This window comes from Bacillus rossius, chromosome 11, assembly GCF_032445375.1.
Source record: "Bacillus rossius redtenbacheri isolate Brsri chromosome 11, Brsri_v3, whole genome shotgun sequence".
Classification (NCBI taxonomy): Eukaryota; Metazoa; Arthropoda; class Insecta; order Phasmatodea; family Bacillidae; genus Bacillus; species Bacillus rossius.
The window spans coordinates 30,908,435-30,923,100 of NC_086338.1; the positions used below are offsets into that span (position 1 = coordinate 30,908,435).

The window sequence follows — 14,666 nt, forward strand, 5'->3', positions numbered from 1 at the left end:
GTAGTCCGTGCAACTACGTACAACACATACAAAATTTCTGGACGTAACTTGAAACTAGATAACAGTCCATTTGGGCTATGGCGACCGGGGTTTAACTAGAATAATTTATTGCATCAAAAATAATTTCAAAGTTATTGACTAAAATAAGCATACAAGTTTAACTGACAGTTTGTCTAGTTTGTATTTTCTTTCAGTTTTAAATAATGACTAAGTTGGCCAGAATTTCCTAATTCAAGATTACTACCTAACGGTTTTTAAAAGAATCTCTACTAAAACGATAAACGGCCATTTTACTTATGTAATACTTGGTAACATGTGGTTAGTTAAATAACTTGTTTGTTCCACTGGACATTATTCACGAAGGTGATTGATGAAAAAAAAAAAAAAACAGGAAAATAAACCTAAATTTTTTTTTCCCCCTTGTACCCTCAAATAGGTCATAATGCCTTAAGCGAGATATAATACTTTAAGCCACTTTATATACGATCCATTTATACAGGTTACGGTACCCCGTATATGTATGTACATAGCAAAATTAGAGTGATGCACACAAGCTCCACCTCTGGACAGACTGCTATTATTAAAGCCTTATTATTTGTTTACCCATCAGGGCCTTAGCTCTTAACCAGTTCACTATGAGGAGAGCCAGAGTGTTTACAGAGCTTGGTTGTTTTTGTTACCTTTGCTGATTTACAGAAACTATATAGAGCAAGAATAGTTCGTTTACTAGTGACCTTAAGGATAAAATAATGTTATATATATATATGTAAATTTTTATAAGCTCAATTTATTGTTAATTTAATTCATTTATTTGGTTGTAAGCTTCATGTCAGCTGTTTTTATTACCGCAGTTACCCACTTTGATTTTTTTTTTCTCAGATTGTTTTCACTACAGCTTATTTGATACTTTAAACAATTGCGTTTAGCTTTGTGAATCCAAAGAGTAATGTTTTTTATTAATATTAATTTTTTTTTTCGCGCCTGAATTTTCTCCCGTGCCCTAACCGCCACAGTGACTGCGCGTAACTTAGTTTTACATATGACTGTTTGACGGTCATATTGTGAAATTTTTATTTACCCGACTGTCGCAGACAATTTAATCAGCTTCTCCTCATTTCCTGACATTGTTTACATTTTGCCTACCTTTTCTTAAGCGCGTGTCTGATATCACCAGAGCGCAGTAAATATATGCGCCAAATTGTTTTTCGATTGTTTGTGTTTATTATTATCATACATTGTAAGTCATGAGTAGGCAGCTGTTTTAAATTTTAAGTTGTGAATGTTGTGGGAGTTAAATAATAATAAGTTATTCGGTTAGGCAAAAGCAAATGCTTATAAATGAATTCTAATCACAGCCAAAATATAAATTTATGTGTTCGGCCTTTGAAAAGCGCCGTTCGCAAACGGGTAGCCTTAATCAATATTTCGTTTCGGTCTCCTTTGGTTCCAGTTCGTACCACATAGTCCGTCATTTTCTGTCTACCTTTTAGAAACGGGAACATGAAACAGCAAATACCATGGGTGCTCTTCTTCTATGCTACCAAAGGACACATATTTGAGAGAAAAGTTTGAGTTGACTAATTTTTTTTTCCAGGGAGATTTGAAACATCGCCCACACCACACATGAAATCAGAGGGTCACGTGGACCAATCAGAGATCAAGTGTCTGTCGGACACACATTAAGCCATTGCCTTAACGGTCTTAATATTGACAAAAAAGTAGCTTGTTTTTTTAATAAAAGGTTAGTTCCGCAAGGCATCACTAGTTATTGCTGCTGCAAAAAAAAAACCGACACTTCATACATTTTTCAGTGGCCTAAGGCACTGGAAAATATTAAGCACATATGGTGATTGCTGTCCATGGTGTTTTTTAGTGACCACATTAGCGACTAAGTTAACTGGGCTATGATTGAAGGTTTCAATACAATCAGGAAAGTGTCTGGAAATAAGAGAATGGAGGTTCACATAGTAGGCTTACACCACTCAGCCAAGCATCGAAGGGACAGTAATATTTCAGATCACTTTTAAAAAAAAATTATCCAAAATGAGTATTGTAATATGTTTAATCGATTTTTTTCCGGTATAATAATGCCTGTTTATTTCGAACAGTTAAACTAATACATGTTTGAACTCCGCAATAGTAACTATTTCATGACATTGTGTGGTCCTCCTACTTTCTTTGGAACTGTTAGTAATTTGAGGAAATTAACAATAATTGTATTGAGAGATTCTGATTCTTAACAAATTCTTTAAATAAACTTCATCTTATTCGTCTATCGGTGCTGAATTCATATGAGCTAAAACAGTGCTTTTTCGTTAACGACTATTTGCTCAGCCTGAACTGCTGGACAAAGCTTCTCTTAGATCCGGTCATTATGCGTGTTTTCACTGTTGCCGTAATGTATTTAATGCAGATAAAGAATTTGTTTGGAGTAACAACTTGAAAATTTGAGTTTTTTTATTTGTAAAGTTAAGGTAGTATAGGCATAATTTTTTTTTTAAATTTTTTTTTGTAGCTGAATGGTGCCAGGAAATGTGCTTTAAATATTCTTGTAATTGTGATTCACGGTTAGTGACTATCTGCAGTCACGTATTGATCCCTTACTTTCTGGAAAGTCAGTTTTTCGTCACTTTTCAGATTATGCAAAATCACTTTCCACAGTTTGAACCAAGCACTGAACAGGTTTGAGGCATGATAGTGGTTGGCCAACGCAAGACACCGAACTTGCTACCATCTGCTTTAATTGAATATATCACATCATTATTTCCCATAAATAATACATAAGAAGATCGAAAAACTTTGTAGTACATACTACCTGTGGCTTTTTCTCTCTGATGGTAACTTAATCTTTTATTCTTGGAAAATTTAAGATTCACTTACCCCGCAATCAGTCCCAAAATGTTTTCGAAGTACGCTGCTCACTCGCTCAACTTCGCGGTCGAATAAAAAATAATAATAATAGTGCGATATTCCAAATATTTAAAAAAATCTTAGTTTTTAAAAATGTCGCTGACCTAATGTAAACAACCGTTTACTTAATTAAATCTTAGTAAATATTACCTATAAGTGGGAGAAATTAATATACAAAAAAGAATGTGAAAATCGTATTTATATAACCTAACGAGAAGCCTAAGGTTCAAAAATTGACTTTTTTTCCCCCTAGCCTAAGTTAATTCTAAGTGTGTAGGGGAGGGTCCAGGTTAGGGGAGGACCTAAGTGTGTCTCAGGCCGAAGCCTATACACTCTACCATGCGGGTTTTGAACCATGCGGGAGAAGGGCGCGTGCATCGTGTGCTATTGGGGTTTACTGGCCAGCCATGGCTGCAATTGGCGCCATGACTGACGCCCCATTGGTCGCCTAGCTTAAAAGCTAGCTAATGTGACCCAGGTAAAACCTGCATAGACACAGGGAAAACCCTGGGCCGGTTCATGCGGGGATCAAATATCATGCATTAAGCAAGCAGGTAACTACTGGACAAGAGGGAAGAAGGGTCCAGGTAAGAAGAGTTGGAGGGGCTGAAAAATCAACCATGCTGTAGTTGGGTGCTTGGGTTATTATTAACCAGGGGCGAATGCACCCCCAGGGGCGGGCGACTTCACTCGTCAGCCCAGCCCAGCTGCCCAGGCAGCCACAGTTAAAACAGAAGTGGGCAAACGAGCCAGTAAACCGGCTCGAACTGCTAGCGCACGGAGCGAAAGGCAGCCTGACATTGCGCCATCTTCATCTTCCTTCTTCCAGTCAACAGCCAACGACCTTTTTACGCATGCGTGGCATCTCTCTGGTATGTTGCGGACGGTACAGAGAACTCGGCCGGGGTTCGAGGCTATTGTTGTGCACCGCGCCACGGGTGTATATTCGCAAGGAAATGGCTTTCTTACAACAGTGCCGACGAAACAAGGACATTACTAATTGCAGAAATCGTCTTTTGGAAGGGGAAAGGAATTGCACACTAAACAGTGAAGGTGGGATTCCCATGCAGCATCTGACGCACGCGTCAGACGCGGTGCGTCTGGCGGTTGACGATAGAGAAATTCTACTGCAACTATGCGAGGGGAATGCTTAAAAAACACTTTTTTTTTTTTCAAAATAAGTCCGGTGGAAGGCTGTTTTAAGGGGTATTGAGCTCTAAATTAAAAGTGCTCAGATTAAGCTCTTATTTCATAAAATTGTTCCTCACATTAAAAATGTGAGTTTCTGTAACAAAGAGCAAAAAATTAAAATTATATTTAATGCATTTTTGAACTTTATAATTAAATTGGATCATGATTTACAGAAACTCCAGCATGACACAAGTAGGTACAATATTTTTTTTCAAGAACCTTGTTTTTAATTAATAATGTATATGAAATGCTATGACGTAATTTTTTCTTACATAGTGCTTTAAATTGCAATATATTAAGTTTTAAATTCCAATGCAAATACATTTTTTTTTCTCAAGTAGAGCTTTAACAACTTTCAGCACTTAATTAAAACTATTTACGTATCAAAATTGTTGAAAAACTTAGACGCAGCATTTTGAAACATCTTCATTGCGTATATCTTAAACAATTTTGTACTTGCTGAAGAAGCTAAGATAAAAGTTTGCATCTTGCAAACACGTTCAAGATTCACAGGCTGTACAGTGCAGCGCTCTCGCGGCTGAGGGAAACTACTTGGACTCGCCCCTCATTCTTCCCCTGCGCCCTTTTCTGTGTTTTTGTTTGAATGGCGCTGAGTTGTCGGCGGTTGGTAAGTCACGTGATCTGCTCGACTGTCGACTGATTGGTGGACGGGGGTTTACAGGGCAGCGTTGCCTGATGTACTTGTGGCCGGAATGCTCAGTCATGTTCGTTCGTTACCTTGATGTTCATTACAAGAAACGTTTACAAAAGGATGTAACAATTGTGTTTATACAAATAAATAACTTTAACATTTGAATGAATATGAAATAGGTAGTACTAACATATAGGACGAAGATGTAAGAATGTTTATAACTAGCGTATGACGTCACACGCCACCCAAACATTGTCGCTAATTTTTAGTGGAATATTACCGATTAGCTTAGTTAGGGTGGGGTGGGGGGATTTATTATAGCATGGAAACAAGTCCCGAATATTGGTTTTAAAATGTTGCAACAAATCACTCGCAAAACAATATTAACCTAACGGAAAATTATTTATTTGGAATTTAACATAAACAACACACACAATAATTATAACAAGAAAAATTTTACGGGATTAAATGTGAAATAAGTACAAGCATAATTGTAACTTCTAAAAACTTCAATGCATATAAAAATTTCATAATTATTACATAAAAAAACAGAATGTGTATTAGTAGTTGGAAATGGGGGGTTCAAGCACAGGCGCAGGAGCCAGGAGCCGGCCGCCATCTTGGATGACGTCATTTTTGACCCAAAATTCCTCAAAATTCCTCAAAAATGACTCAAAATGACTCAAAATTTCCCGTTTTCGAGGGAAAAATTCCCGTTTCGAGGGAAAAATTCCCGTTTCGAGGGAAAATTTCCCGTTTTATTCCGTAAAAATCCCAGTGGATAGAAAAGTCCTAAAAGTGGCTTAATCATCCCTAACGCAAGCCACTGTTAAGCCGCTATCAGGACTTGACCTTGACCTTTGACCTTGCCAATCTATGCTAATCTATGCCAATCTATGCCAATCTACGCTAATCTATGCTAATCTATGCCAATCTATGCTAATCTATGCCAATCTATGCTAATCCGTATGCTAATCTATGCTAATCTGTATGCTAATCCATGCTAATCTGTATGCCAATCCATGCTAATCCATCCGCCATTTTGTATTTCTAGAAATTTCCACAAACTTCGAATCGTGACGTCACCGTTGCACTTTGTGTCACGGACGCCATCTTGGATTTGAATTTTTTTTTTTCGAACTTTGAAATTCGATGTAAACATCAACCACCATCTTGTTTTCGTCTGCTGGTGGCCGCCATATTGTTTTCGTCTGCTGGTGGCAGCCATCTTGTTTTCGTCTGCTGGTGGCCGCCATCTTGTTTTCGTCTGCTGGAGGCAGCCATCTTGTGAGAGTGCGCTCACGCCATGTTAGTTTAATTCTTACCCGCTAGAGTGCAGTAATCATTTATTATTACTGTGACACCCACCATCTTGTCATTTGGCCACCATCTTGAAAATCCATAATTATTTAGCTAGGAATTCGGGAAAGATTCCAAAATTTATTAAATAAATCACCCATTAATTTATTTATTGAATCGCTGGATTCCAGTCCTTTGTTCGATACCTGATCGATGCAATAATGTTTAATTTTATGTAAAATAATAATAATTTCAATAAACCATCTTCAACATTCTTAAAGAGACTTTAAAACCTCTACTACCATCATCCTATAAGCCATCAACACCACCATCTTGGAAAATTCGTAATTATATTGCTAGAGATTCGGGAAAAAGTTACAAATTCATTAAATAAATTTGCAAACAATAAAATGATTAATTAGGTCGACTCAGGCCCTTGACACGATTCGGAATGAAGATGGAAAAAAATAAACATAATATAATAGTGGCAGGTTCGAGAAAGAAAACAACACAAGTTCTTTCACAAAATAAACTTTATTACATAATTTCTACTTTACTACACGAACACTTGCGAAAGCCAGCAATCTTATAATCATTTAGGTCCGCAGCGGCGTGAAATGACTAATTCTTAGCTCCAATCGGCTTATACTAGAAAGAGTCCAGCCAGAACCTTTACAGACATAGTCCTCCTCTTCTTGACAGAGTTTCTGGATACCGTTTTTAACAGTATGCTTCACATCGTTAGAACTGTAAATTACTGCAGCCGATGTCTTGAATGCACACTTCTTCACTTCGTCTTCGAATGGATACGGCTTTCCATATATACAGTCCAACCACAAGTTGTATTTTAATGAACCGTTTGTTGCTACATCATCAGTAAGCTGATTGATTATGTTCTCTTTGATATCATCAAGAAAATTACAAATGTCTTTCGACTCACCTAACGTATTTGGATAATAGTAGTCTTTCAATGTCCCACGAAATGCAGACTGCGCCAAGTAGAACCCATTATCATTCACTTGTAATGAGCCGAACACAGTCTTAGGTTTATTTTCATGTTCAGACGTCATACCAATCGGTTGCTGCACATCGGTTTTCTTGCTTGTTCTCTTACGAGTCTCCAATCTAAAGCGAGGAGTCGAAGTTTCTACAGGTAGTTCTTCAGTAGACACACGGACTTTACCGTTGCATTTTTTCACATGTCGTCGCAAACTGTCAATACGTGTAAACCATTCATGACACCCATCACAGCGAAACTTTATACGAGATGGATTCTTCTTGCATTTACTCCGCTCATGTCTTCGTGCATCATGAGAAAATGCGAACGACATATCACAGTAGCTTCAAGGATACCGTGGTGATGAAGACGATCCTTTCAGACCCGAACCAGATGATGTTGTTGCAGCAGTTACACCATCTCCAGGCATACTCATATGAACATCAATACATCGTTGCTGCACCGAAACCTTTACTTTCTGCCGCACAGCAGGTCCTTTGCATGTCTTCATGTGCGTTTTCATATTATCTTGTCTTGCAAATTGCTTGTGACATTTCTCACAAACAAACATTTTACGATAAGGGTTCTTAGCGCATTCTCTCCTCTCGTGTCGTCGAGTATTGCTGCTGTTTGTGAAAATCTTGTCACAGTAACAGCACCGATGTTCGTTAGTCGGTGTTGAATCACCAGTCATTGAAGTTTCCATCGAGGGCGAAACGAAGTTCGACGAGTTTTCCTGCGTAGTCAGCACCAACGGCATTAAAGTCTCTCCTGCTGACGGTATCGCGACTGTTGAAATCTCCTCTTTTGATGACGTCGTCTTTGCCGACGGGATCTGCACCTTCTCCACCGTAGCTGACGTCAGGGTTCCCGTAGACGATGGTGCGTCGTCCATCAAGTTCGACGTTTTAGATGGTAAAGATGCCATCGAAGTCTCAAGAACAGGCAATTACACGACGTATGCACCAGTAGAATCAAACTAGGTGATCCTTACACCGACGACGTCAGTAACAAACTGAGCGACCTGCTGTCCAGGACTCGCTTATATACACGCACCGGTTGGAATAATACTCTAGTCAAATCAAGAACCAATTACTATAATACTCGAGTCAAAACACCATTGAAAGAAGAAGCGCACCAAAATAAGGTAACGCATTTGGAAACAAATTCATCAAATGAAATGAACACGCAATGCACGCACTTGCAGCTTTCATCTCAAGGTATCATTTAAATTTCATTCAAGCGAAGTATCAAGTCAATGTCACATCATATTATCATCCTATTGGTCATACTATCCTCAAAATATAACAGTCTTATAAATCACACCAGTTATAGAAGGACTTATAGTTTATAACACACATCATTTCAGCCATTGTTCTTTAACAAATTCGAATTTAAAAATGTAAAATGTAAGTACTTGTTAAGTTGAAGAACCAGGTACGTAAATATATTATATACTTTATGGACACTGTAGGCACAAAAACCATGAAAGTACATATGTAAGAATGATATTTAATAAAACTAATATTAGCTCTATACCCACACGACTATGTGTTGACTGCTGTGTCTAGGGTGTTGACCTCAATTTATACCGCTAGGACCTCCCTCCAGTCCAGTCACGTGTACCGTTGCTTCCGCTGTTGTCCCCCGCCTTGCTGGCGGCCTCCAATATTCGAACGAGGTGATCAACCATCCAAACCCTAAACATGTTCGCATTGTGTCTTGAGATCGGACCTGGACATCCAAGTTACATAGAGTATAATATACTCTGAAATACATAATAAAGAGAAAATTGATATAAATAACATTATACTTTGCTTAATAGTTCCAGAAGTAATGAACGCACTGCTTGACCAGTGACAGGTGTAACTAAATATTAAATATATTTTATTTTCCATTACCTTTCGTGGAATTTATTAATCATTCACTCTACGAAAAACAACTCAAGACAATATACCTGACCATAGAATTAAAATACAGTACCGCTATGCCTTACATGAAAGTCTAATTATTCGATAATCTGAATAACCTATAAATCGTTCATGTACAAAGCCACACATACAGGCCAATTGTCTATGGACCATCAGACCGAGTCATGACAATATCAGACGTATAGGTTAGAATTTTCAGAACCGCAGGACCTTCTTCGTCTTTAGATAATTACAGTCATTTAGACCATCATGAAATCTTAATACATACTAAAGGACCAAGCGACCTTGAAAAATATTTTAGTAACACCAAGAGGTTTTGAACTAGTAAATATTCAGTCACTACATATTTTACTATGCGCAATCAACAAAAAGGAAGCACCATCAACGAAAAGACAGCACATTTGTAAACACCATCAACAAAAAGGAAGCACAATCGGAAGCACATTCATAGAAAAGGAAGCACAATCGGAAGCACAATCACAAAAAGGAAGCACATTTGGAAGCACAATCACAAAAAGGAAGCACATTTGGAAGCACAATCCACAAAAAGGAAGCACATTTGGAAGCACATTCAACGAAAAAGGAAGCACAATCATAGAAACAACGCACAATCGGAAGCACAAACAACAAAAAGGAAGCACATTCGGAAGCACATTCACAGAAAAGGAAGCACAATCGGAAGCACAATCACAAAAAGGAAGCACATTTGGAAGCACAACCACAAAAAGGAAGCACATTTGGAAGCACAACCACAAAAAGGAAGCACATTTGGAAGCACAATCCACAAAAAGGAAGCACATTTGGAAGCACATTCAACGAAAAAGGAAGCACAATCATAGAAACCACGCACAATCGGAAGCACAATCAACAAAAAGGAAGCACATTTTGGAAGCACCATCAACAAAAAGGAAGCACATTTTGGAAGCACCATCAAAAAGGCAGCACATTTTGGAAGCACAATCAAAAAAGGCAGCACATTTGGAAGCACCATCAACAAAAGAAGGAAACACATTTTGGAAGCACAATCAAAAAAGGCAGCACATTTGGAAGCACCATCAACAAAAAGAAGAAAGCACATTTTGGAAGCACCATCAAAAGGCAGCACATTTGGTAACACAAGTTACGAGAACTAAGTCTTAGTTAGAAATCAGAATGAAAGAAATAAAAACATTAAATTTTTACTTTTAATATTTAATTTATTTCTTAAGATTATACAAATAGAAGTAAAATAAGCCATTATTGTATGTAGCCAGCTTTCCTCAGTTCTTCGAGTATGAAGGATATTTCTTTTATGCACGAATAGTTTCCTGCACAAAGCGAGCCATGTAGAAGTCTTAGCCGGTCAACCAATAAGTTTGGATCTTTCCACGATGTGTACTCAATCTCTTCTACCACCATCTCACTTGCTTGTTTATTATAAATACTTTTAATATCACAATCGCCCCAGTGATCATAATAAGCGTTATCAGATTTATTTATTATAACACGTCGTTTCCATCGTTTCGGTCTCAGGACACCGTTACATGATTATAAGATTGCTGGCTTTCGCAAGTGTTCGTGTAGTAAAGTAGAAATTATGTAATAAAGTTTATTTTGTGAAAGAACTTGTGTTGTTTTCTTTCTCGAACCTGCCACTATTATATTATGTTTATTTTTTTCCATCTTCATTCCGAATCGTGTCAAGGGCCTGAGTCGACCTAATTAATCATTTTATTGTTTGCAAATTTATTTAATGAATTTGTAACTTTTTCCCGAATCTCTAGCAATATAATTACGAATTTTCCAAGATGGTGGTGTTGATGGCTTATAGGATGATGGTAGTAGAGGTTTTAAAGTCTCTTTAAGAATGTTGAAGATGGTTTATTGAAATTATTATTATTTTACATAAAATTAAACATTATTGCATCGATCAGGTATCGAACAAAGGACTGGAATCCAGCGATTCAATAAATAAATTAATGGGTGATTTATTTAATAAATTTTGGAATCTTTCCCGAATTCCTAGCTAAATAATTATGGATTTTCAAGATGGTGGCCAAATGACAAGATGGTGGGTGTCACAGTAATAATAAATGATTACTGCACTCTAGCGGGTAAGAATTAAACTAACATGGCGTGAGCGCACTCTCACAAGATGGCTGCCTCCAGCAGACGAAAACAAGATGGCGGCCACCAGCAGACGAAAACAAGATGGCTGCCACCAGCAGACGAAAACAAGATGGCGGCCACCAGCAGACGAAAACAAGATGGTGGTTGATGTTTACATCGAATTTCAAAGTTCGAAAAAAAAAAAATTCAAATCCTAGATGGCGTCCGTGACACAAAGTGCAACGGTGACGTCACGATTCGAAGTTTGTGGAAATTTCTAGAAATACAAAATGGCGGATGGATTAGCATGGATTGGCATACAGATTAGCATGGATTAGCATACAGATTAGCATAGATTAGCATACGGATTAGCATAGATTGGCATAGATTAGCATAGATTGGCATAGATTAGCATAGATTAGCGTAGATTGGCATAGATTGGCATAGATTAGCATAGATTGGCAAGGTCAAAGGTCAAGGTCAAGTCCTGATAGCGGCTTAACAGTGGCTTGCGTTAGGGATGATTAAGCCACTTTTAGGACTATTCTATCCACTGGGATTTTTACGGAATAAAACGGGAAATTTTCCCTCGAAACGGGAATTTTTCCCTCGAAACGGGAATTTTTCCCTCGAAAACGGGAAATTTTGAGTCATTTTGAGTCATTTTTGAGGAATTTTGAGGAATTTTGGGTCAAAAATGACGTCATCCAAGATGGCGGCCGGCTCCTGGCTCCTGCGCCTGTGCTTGAACCCCCCATTTCCAACTACTTGTATTAAAGTGACAATTGAAATTTAAAAAAAAAATACCTCGTCAACGACACTTTTGTAATCTGTTTGTATCCTAACAAAAATACAGTAAAATCATAATTGTTAACGTATACAAACATGACTTGTGGAAAATAAAAGAAATAAATTCAATAGCCCTAAAATTTTCTTAATACGACAATACACACACACACACACACACGCACACACCCGCACACACAGACGTTACATGTTTATGATCCCATTACATATTTTGTTACACATTACATAGAATATAATTTTACTTTGAATAAATAATCATCAGTCCGCTGGTTATTACTTTAGTTTTTTTTTTCTTCCTTGGCTGCCACAATAAAATCTGGTTCCCGAACTTTCATGGCTCTCAGAATGCGACTGTCTGTAAGATTTCAGGTAACAAACAACACATGAAAAATCTGTGTAGTTTCGGCAGTTTTTTTTCCCCAGACCTTTTAATCTGGCTTTTCTCGCAACACTTCGATCCCACTATCACTAAATAAAATGAGATCGCAAGTAGGTGTATATAGTAGGTATAGGGACACCGGCTGATGGTTGGAGAGCCAAGGAGCCACAGCGGCCATTTTGGATTACGTCACTTCCGGTTGCCATCTTGGATTACGTCACTTCCAGCGGTAAAAACACCTCAAGAGACCTCATTTTGCACCAAAATTTCTCTTTTCGAAAGAAAATTTTTCCTTTTCAAGAAAATATGTCCCCTTTTTCTTCGAAAAATATCCGGCTGTGCAAGCTCCCCAGGGGGGGGGGGTGGGGGTGGAGTCACAACTTCCTCAGGAGGGGGGGGGGGGGGTTGGAGTCACAACTTCCTCAGGAGGGGGGGGGGGGGTGGAGTCACAACTTCCTCAGGAAGGGGGGGGGGGGGGGTGTTTCGCAAGCTCCCCAAAGAGGGTCTATTCTCCTCTTTTGTATAGTGCTATTTTAACCTGCAAGTCCCTATATTTATCATTTAGCCAATTTATTCTGGGTCGGATTTAGGGAGTAAAAAAATCAGTTGTATCCGGCCACCTGATTTAAATAAGTTTCACCAATACTGTGCCGATAAGGGACAAAGATAACGGCAGTGCCGATGTGACGTAGTTATATTCTTACATCTGTGACAAGTATATTAACGAAACCCAAGAATGCAGTCTAATAGTGGTATTCCTCTGGTTTTCATTGCAATCTCTCTTTCTTCCTATTTTTCTTTCTTTGTATCTTTTTCCTCCCTCTTAATTTTTTTCCTCTTTTTCTGTGTCACGTTTTCCTTCCATTTTCTCTCTCTTTCTCTGTATTTTTAAAAATAAGACCTATTATATGCCCATCTGGAATACTGTAGCTTTGTGGCAGTGAAATAAATTTTTTAATCCTTACAAACAAACTTACACACATTCTCTCTTTCTTTCTCTCTGTATATATCTTTCTTCCTTTCTTTTAACAAAGAGGTTTCAGCAACTTTATTAAAAAAAAACTTTAACCTTTAGATGAGAAAGGGGGATGCATGGTAGTTCTCATTTTGACTTAATAATTTTGATCTTTACATGTTAATAATTTAACATGTAAAGATCAAACACTCGCACTCCCCTAACTTCTTACCACCATGCAACCAAAAAACATATCAAAACAACATGTTTCTTGAAGAGAGAAATCACGCAATTGTTCCATGACAACAATTGTTGACACGAAATTGTTTGTAACATAGCGACATAATTTAACTAGTTCTAACATAAATCTTTCGAAAAAAATTTTCTTCGTTAAATTCTACAGTTGAAAATTTATTTTTTCAAATTAAGAGCTACATTTCTTAGTTTCGTGGAACGAACAAACCGGTGGGTGTGCGGAAAGTAGGGAAGAATCTACGCGGAACAGTTAGACGCTATCCGTGATTTCGGCAGCGAGCATGAGTACCGTGCGCGAGAACCAGCAGTCCCCGGAGGACGAAGCGGTGGCCGTCGAAGACCGCGCATCGTCGGCCGAGCCGCAAGCAGAAGAGCAGCCCCCGCCGCCGAGCGAAGCTGTGACGTCGAACGCCGCGACGTGCGGTGTTGCCGCGTCGTCAAACGCCGCGACGTGCGGTGTTGCCGCGACGTCGAACGCCGCGACGTGCGGTGCTGCCGCGACGTGCGGTGCTGCTGTGACGTCGAACGCCGCGACGTGCGGTGCTGCCGCGACGTCAAACGCCGCGACGTGCGGTGCTGCCGCGTCGTCGAACGCCGCGACGTGCGGTGCTGCCGCGTCGTCAAACGCCGCGACGTGCGGTGTTGCCGTGACGCCAAACGCCGCGACGTGCTGTCCGGCCAAGGCGTGCGGACTGGCGCCGTCGGGCGCCACGACGTGCGGGTCTCTGGTCGCAGCCCCGGCGCCCCGGGAGGGAGACGACGACTCGGCCCGCGGGCTGTGGACCGAGATGAACGAGCGACCGCCGTCGCTGCCGGCGGGTCGCGCCCTGAAGGACCGACCCCGCGCGCCGTCGCCGACGCCGCAGCCCAAGGCCGTGACCCGCGAGCTGCTGGGCTCGCTGCCGCCGCCCTTCCCCTCCCGGGGAGACCTCTCCCTCTACGAGGAGGACCCCGCCGGCTCGCCACCCGCCAGCTAGCAGCTTCCCGCTCCTGCGTCACCGCCGGCTCTTCGCGAACCCTCAATAAATAAGCTTTGCATGTGACAATCATTTCTTTTAGTCAAACTTATTTAGAGCAGTCAGTTTTAGCCGAGTGCAATGACATCAGCACAACTGAAATGTTGAACTAAATAAAATGGGTGCACGCGCGTCAGAAATTATACTTACTAGGCGTAGTAAAAAAAACTTTAGTTTTTGATTGCA

The 14,666-nt window shown here is 39.6% G+C and overlaps 1 protein-coding gene across 1 annotated transcript in view; it reads left to right on the forward strand.

Moving 5' to 3' along the window:
- Positions 1-14,441, forward strand: part of LOC134536445 (uncharacterized) — a 15,282-nt gene extending 841 nt beyond the window's left edge. The window contains exon 2 of the mRNA XM_063376160.1: positions 13,741-14,441. Coding sequence (XP_063232230.1) covers positions 13,741-14,441 — 701 coding nt within the window. The remainder of the gene's footprint in view (positions 1-13,740) is intronic.
- Positions 14,442-14,666: the final 225 nt, after the last annotated feature.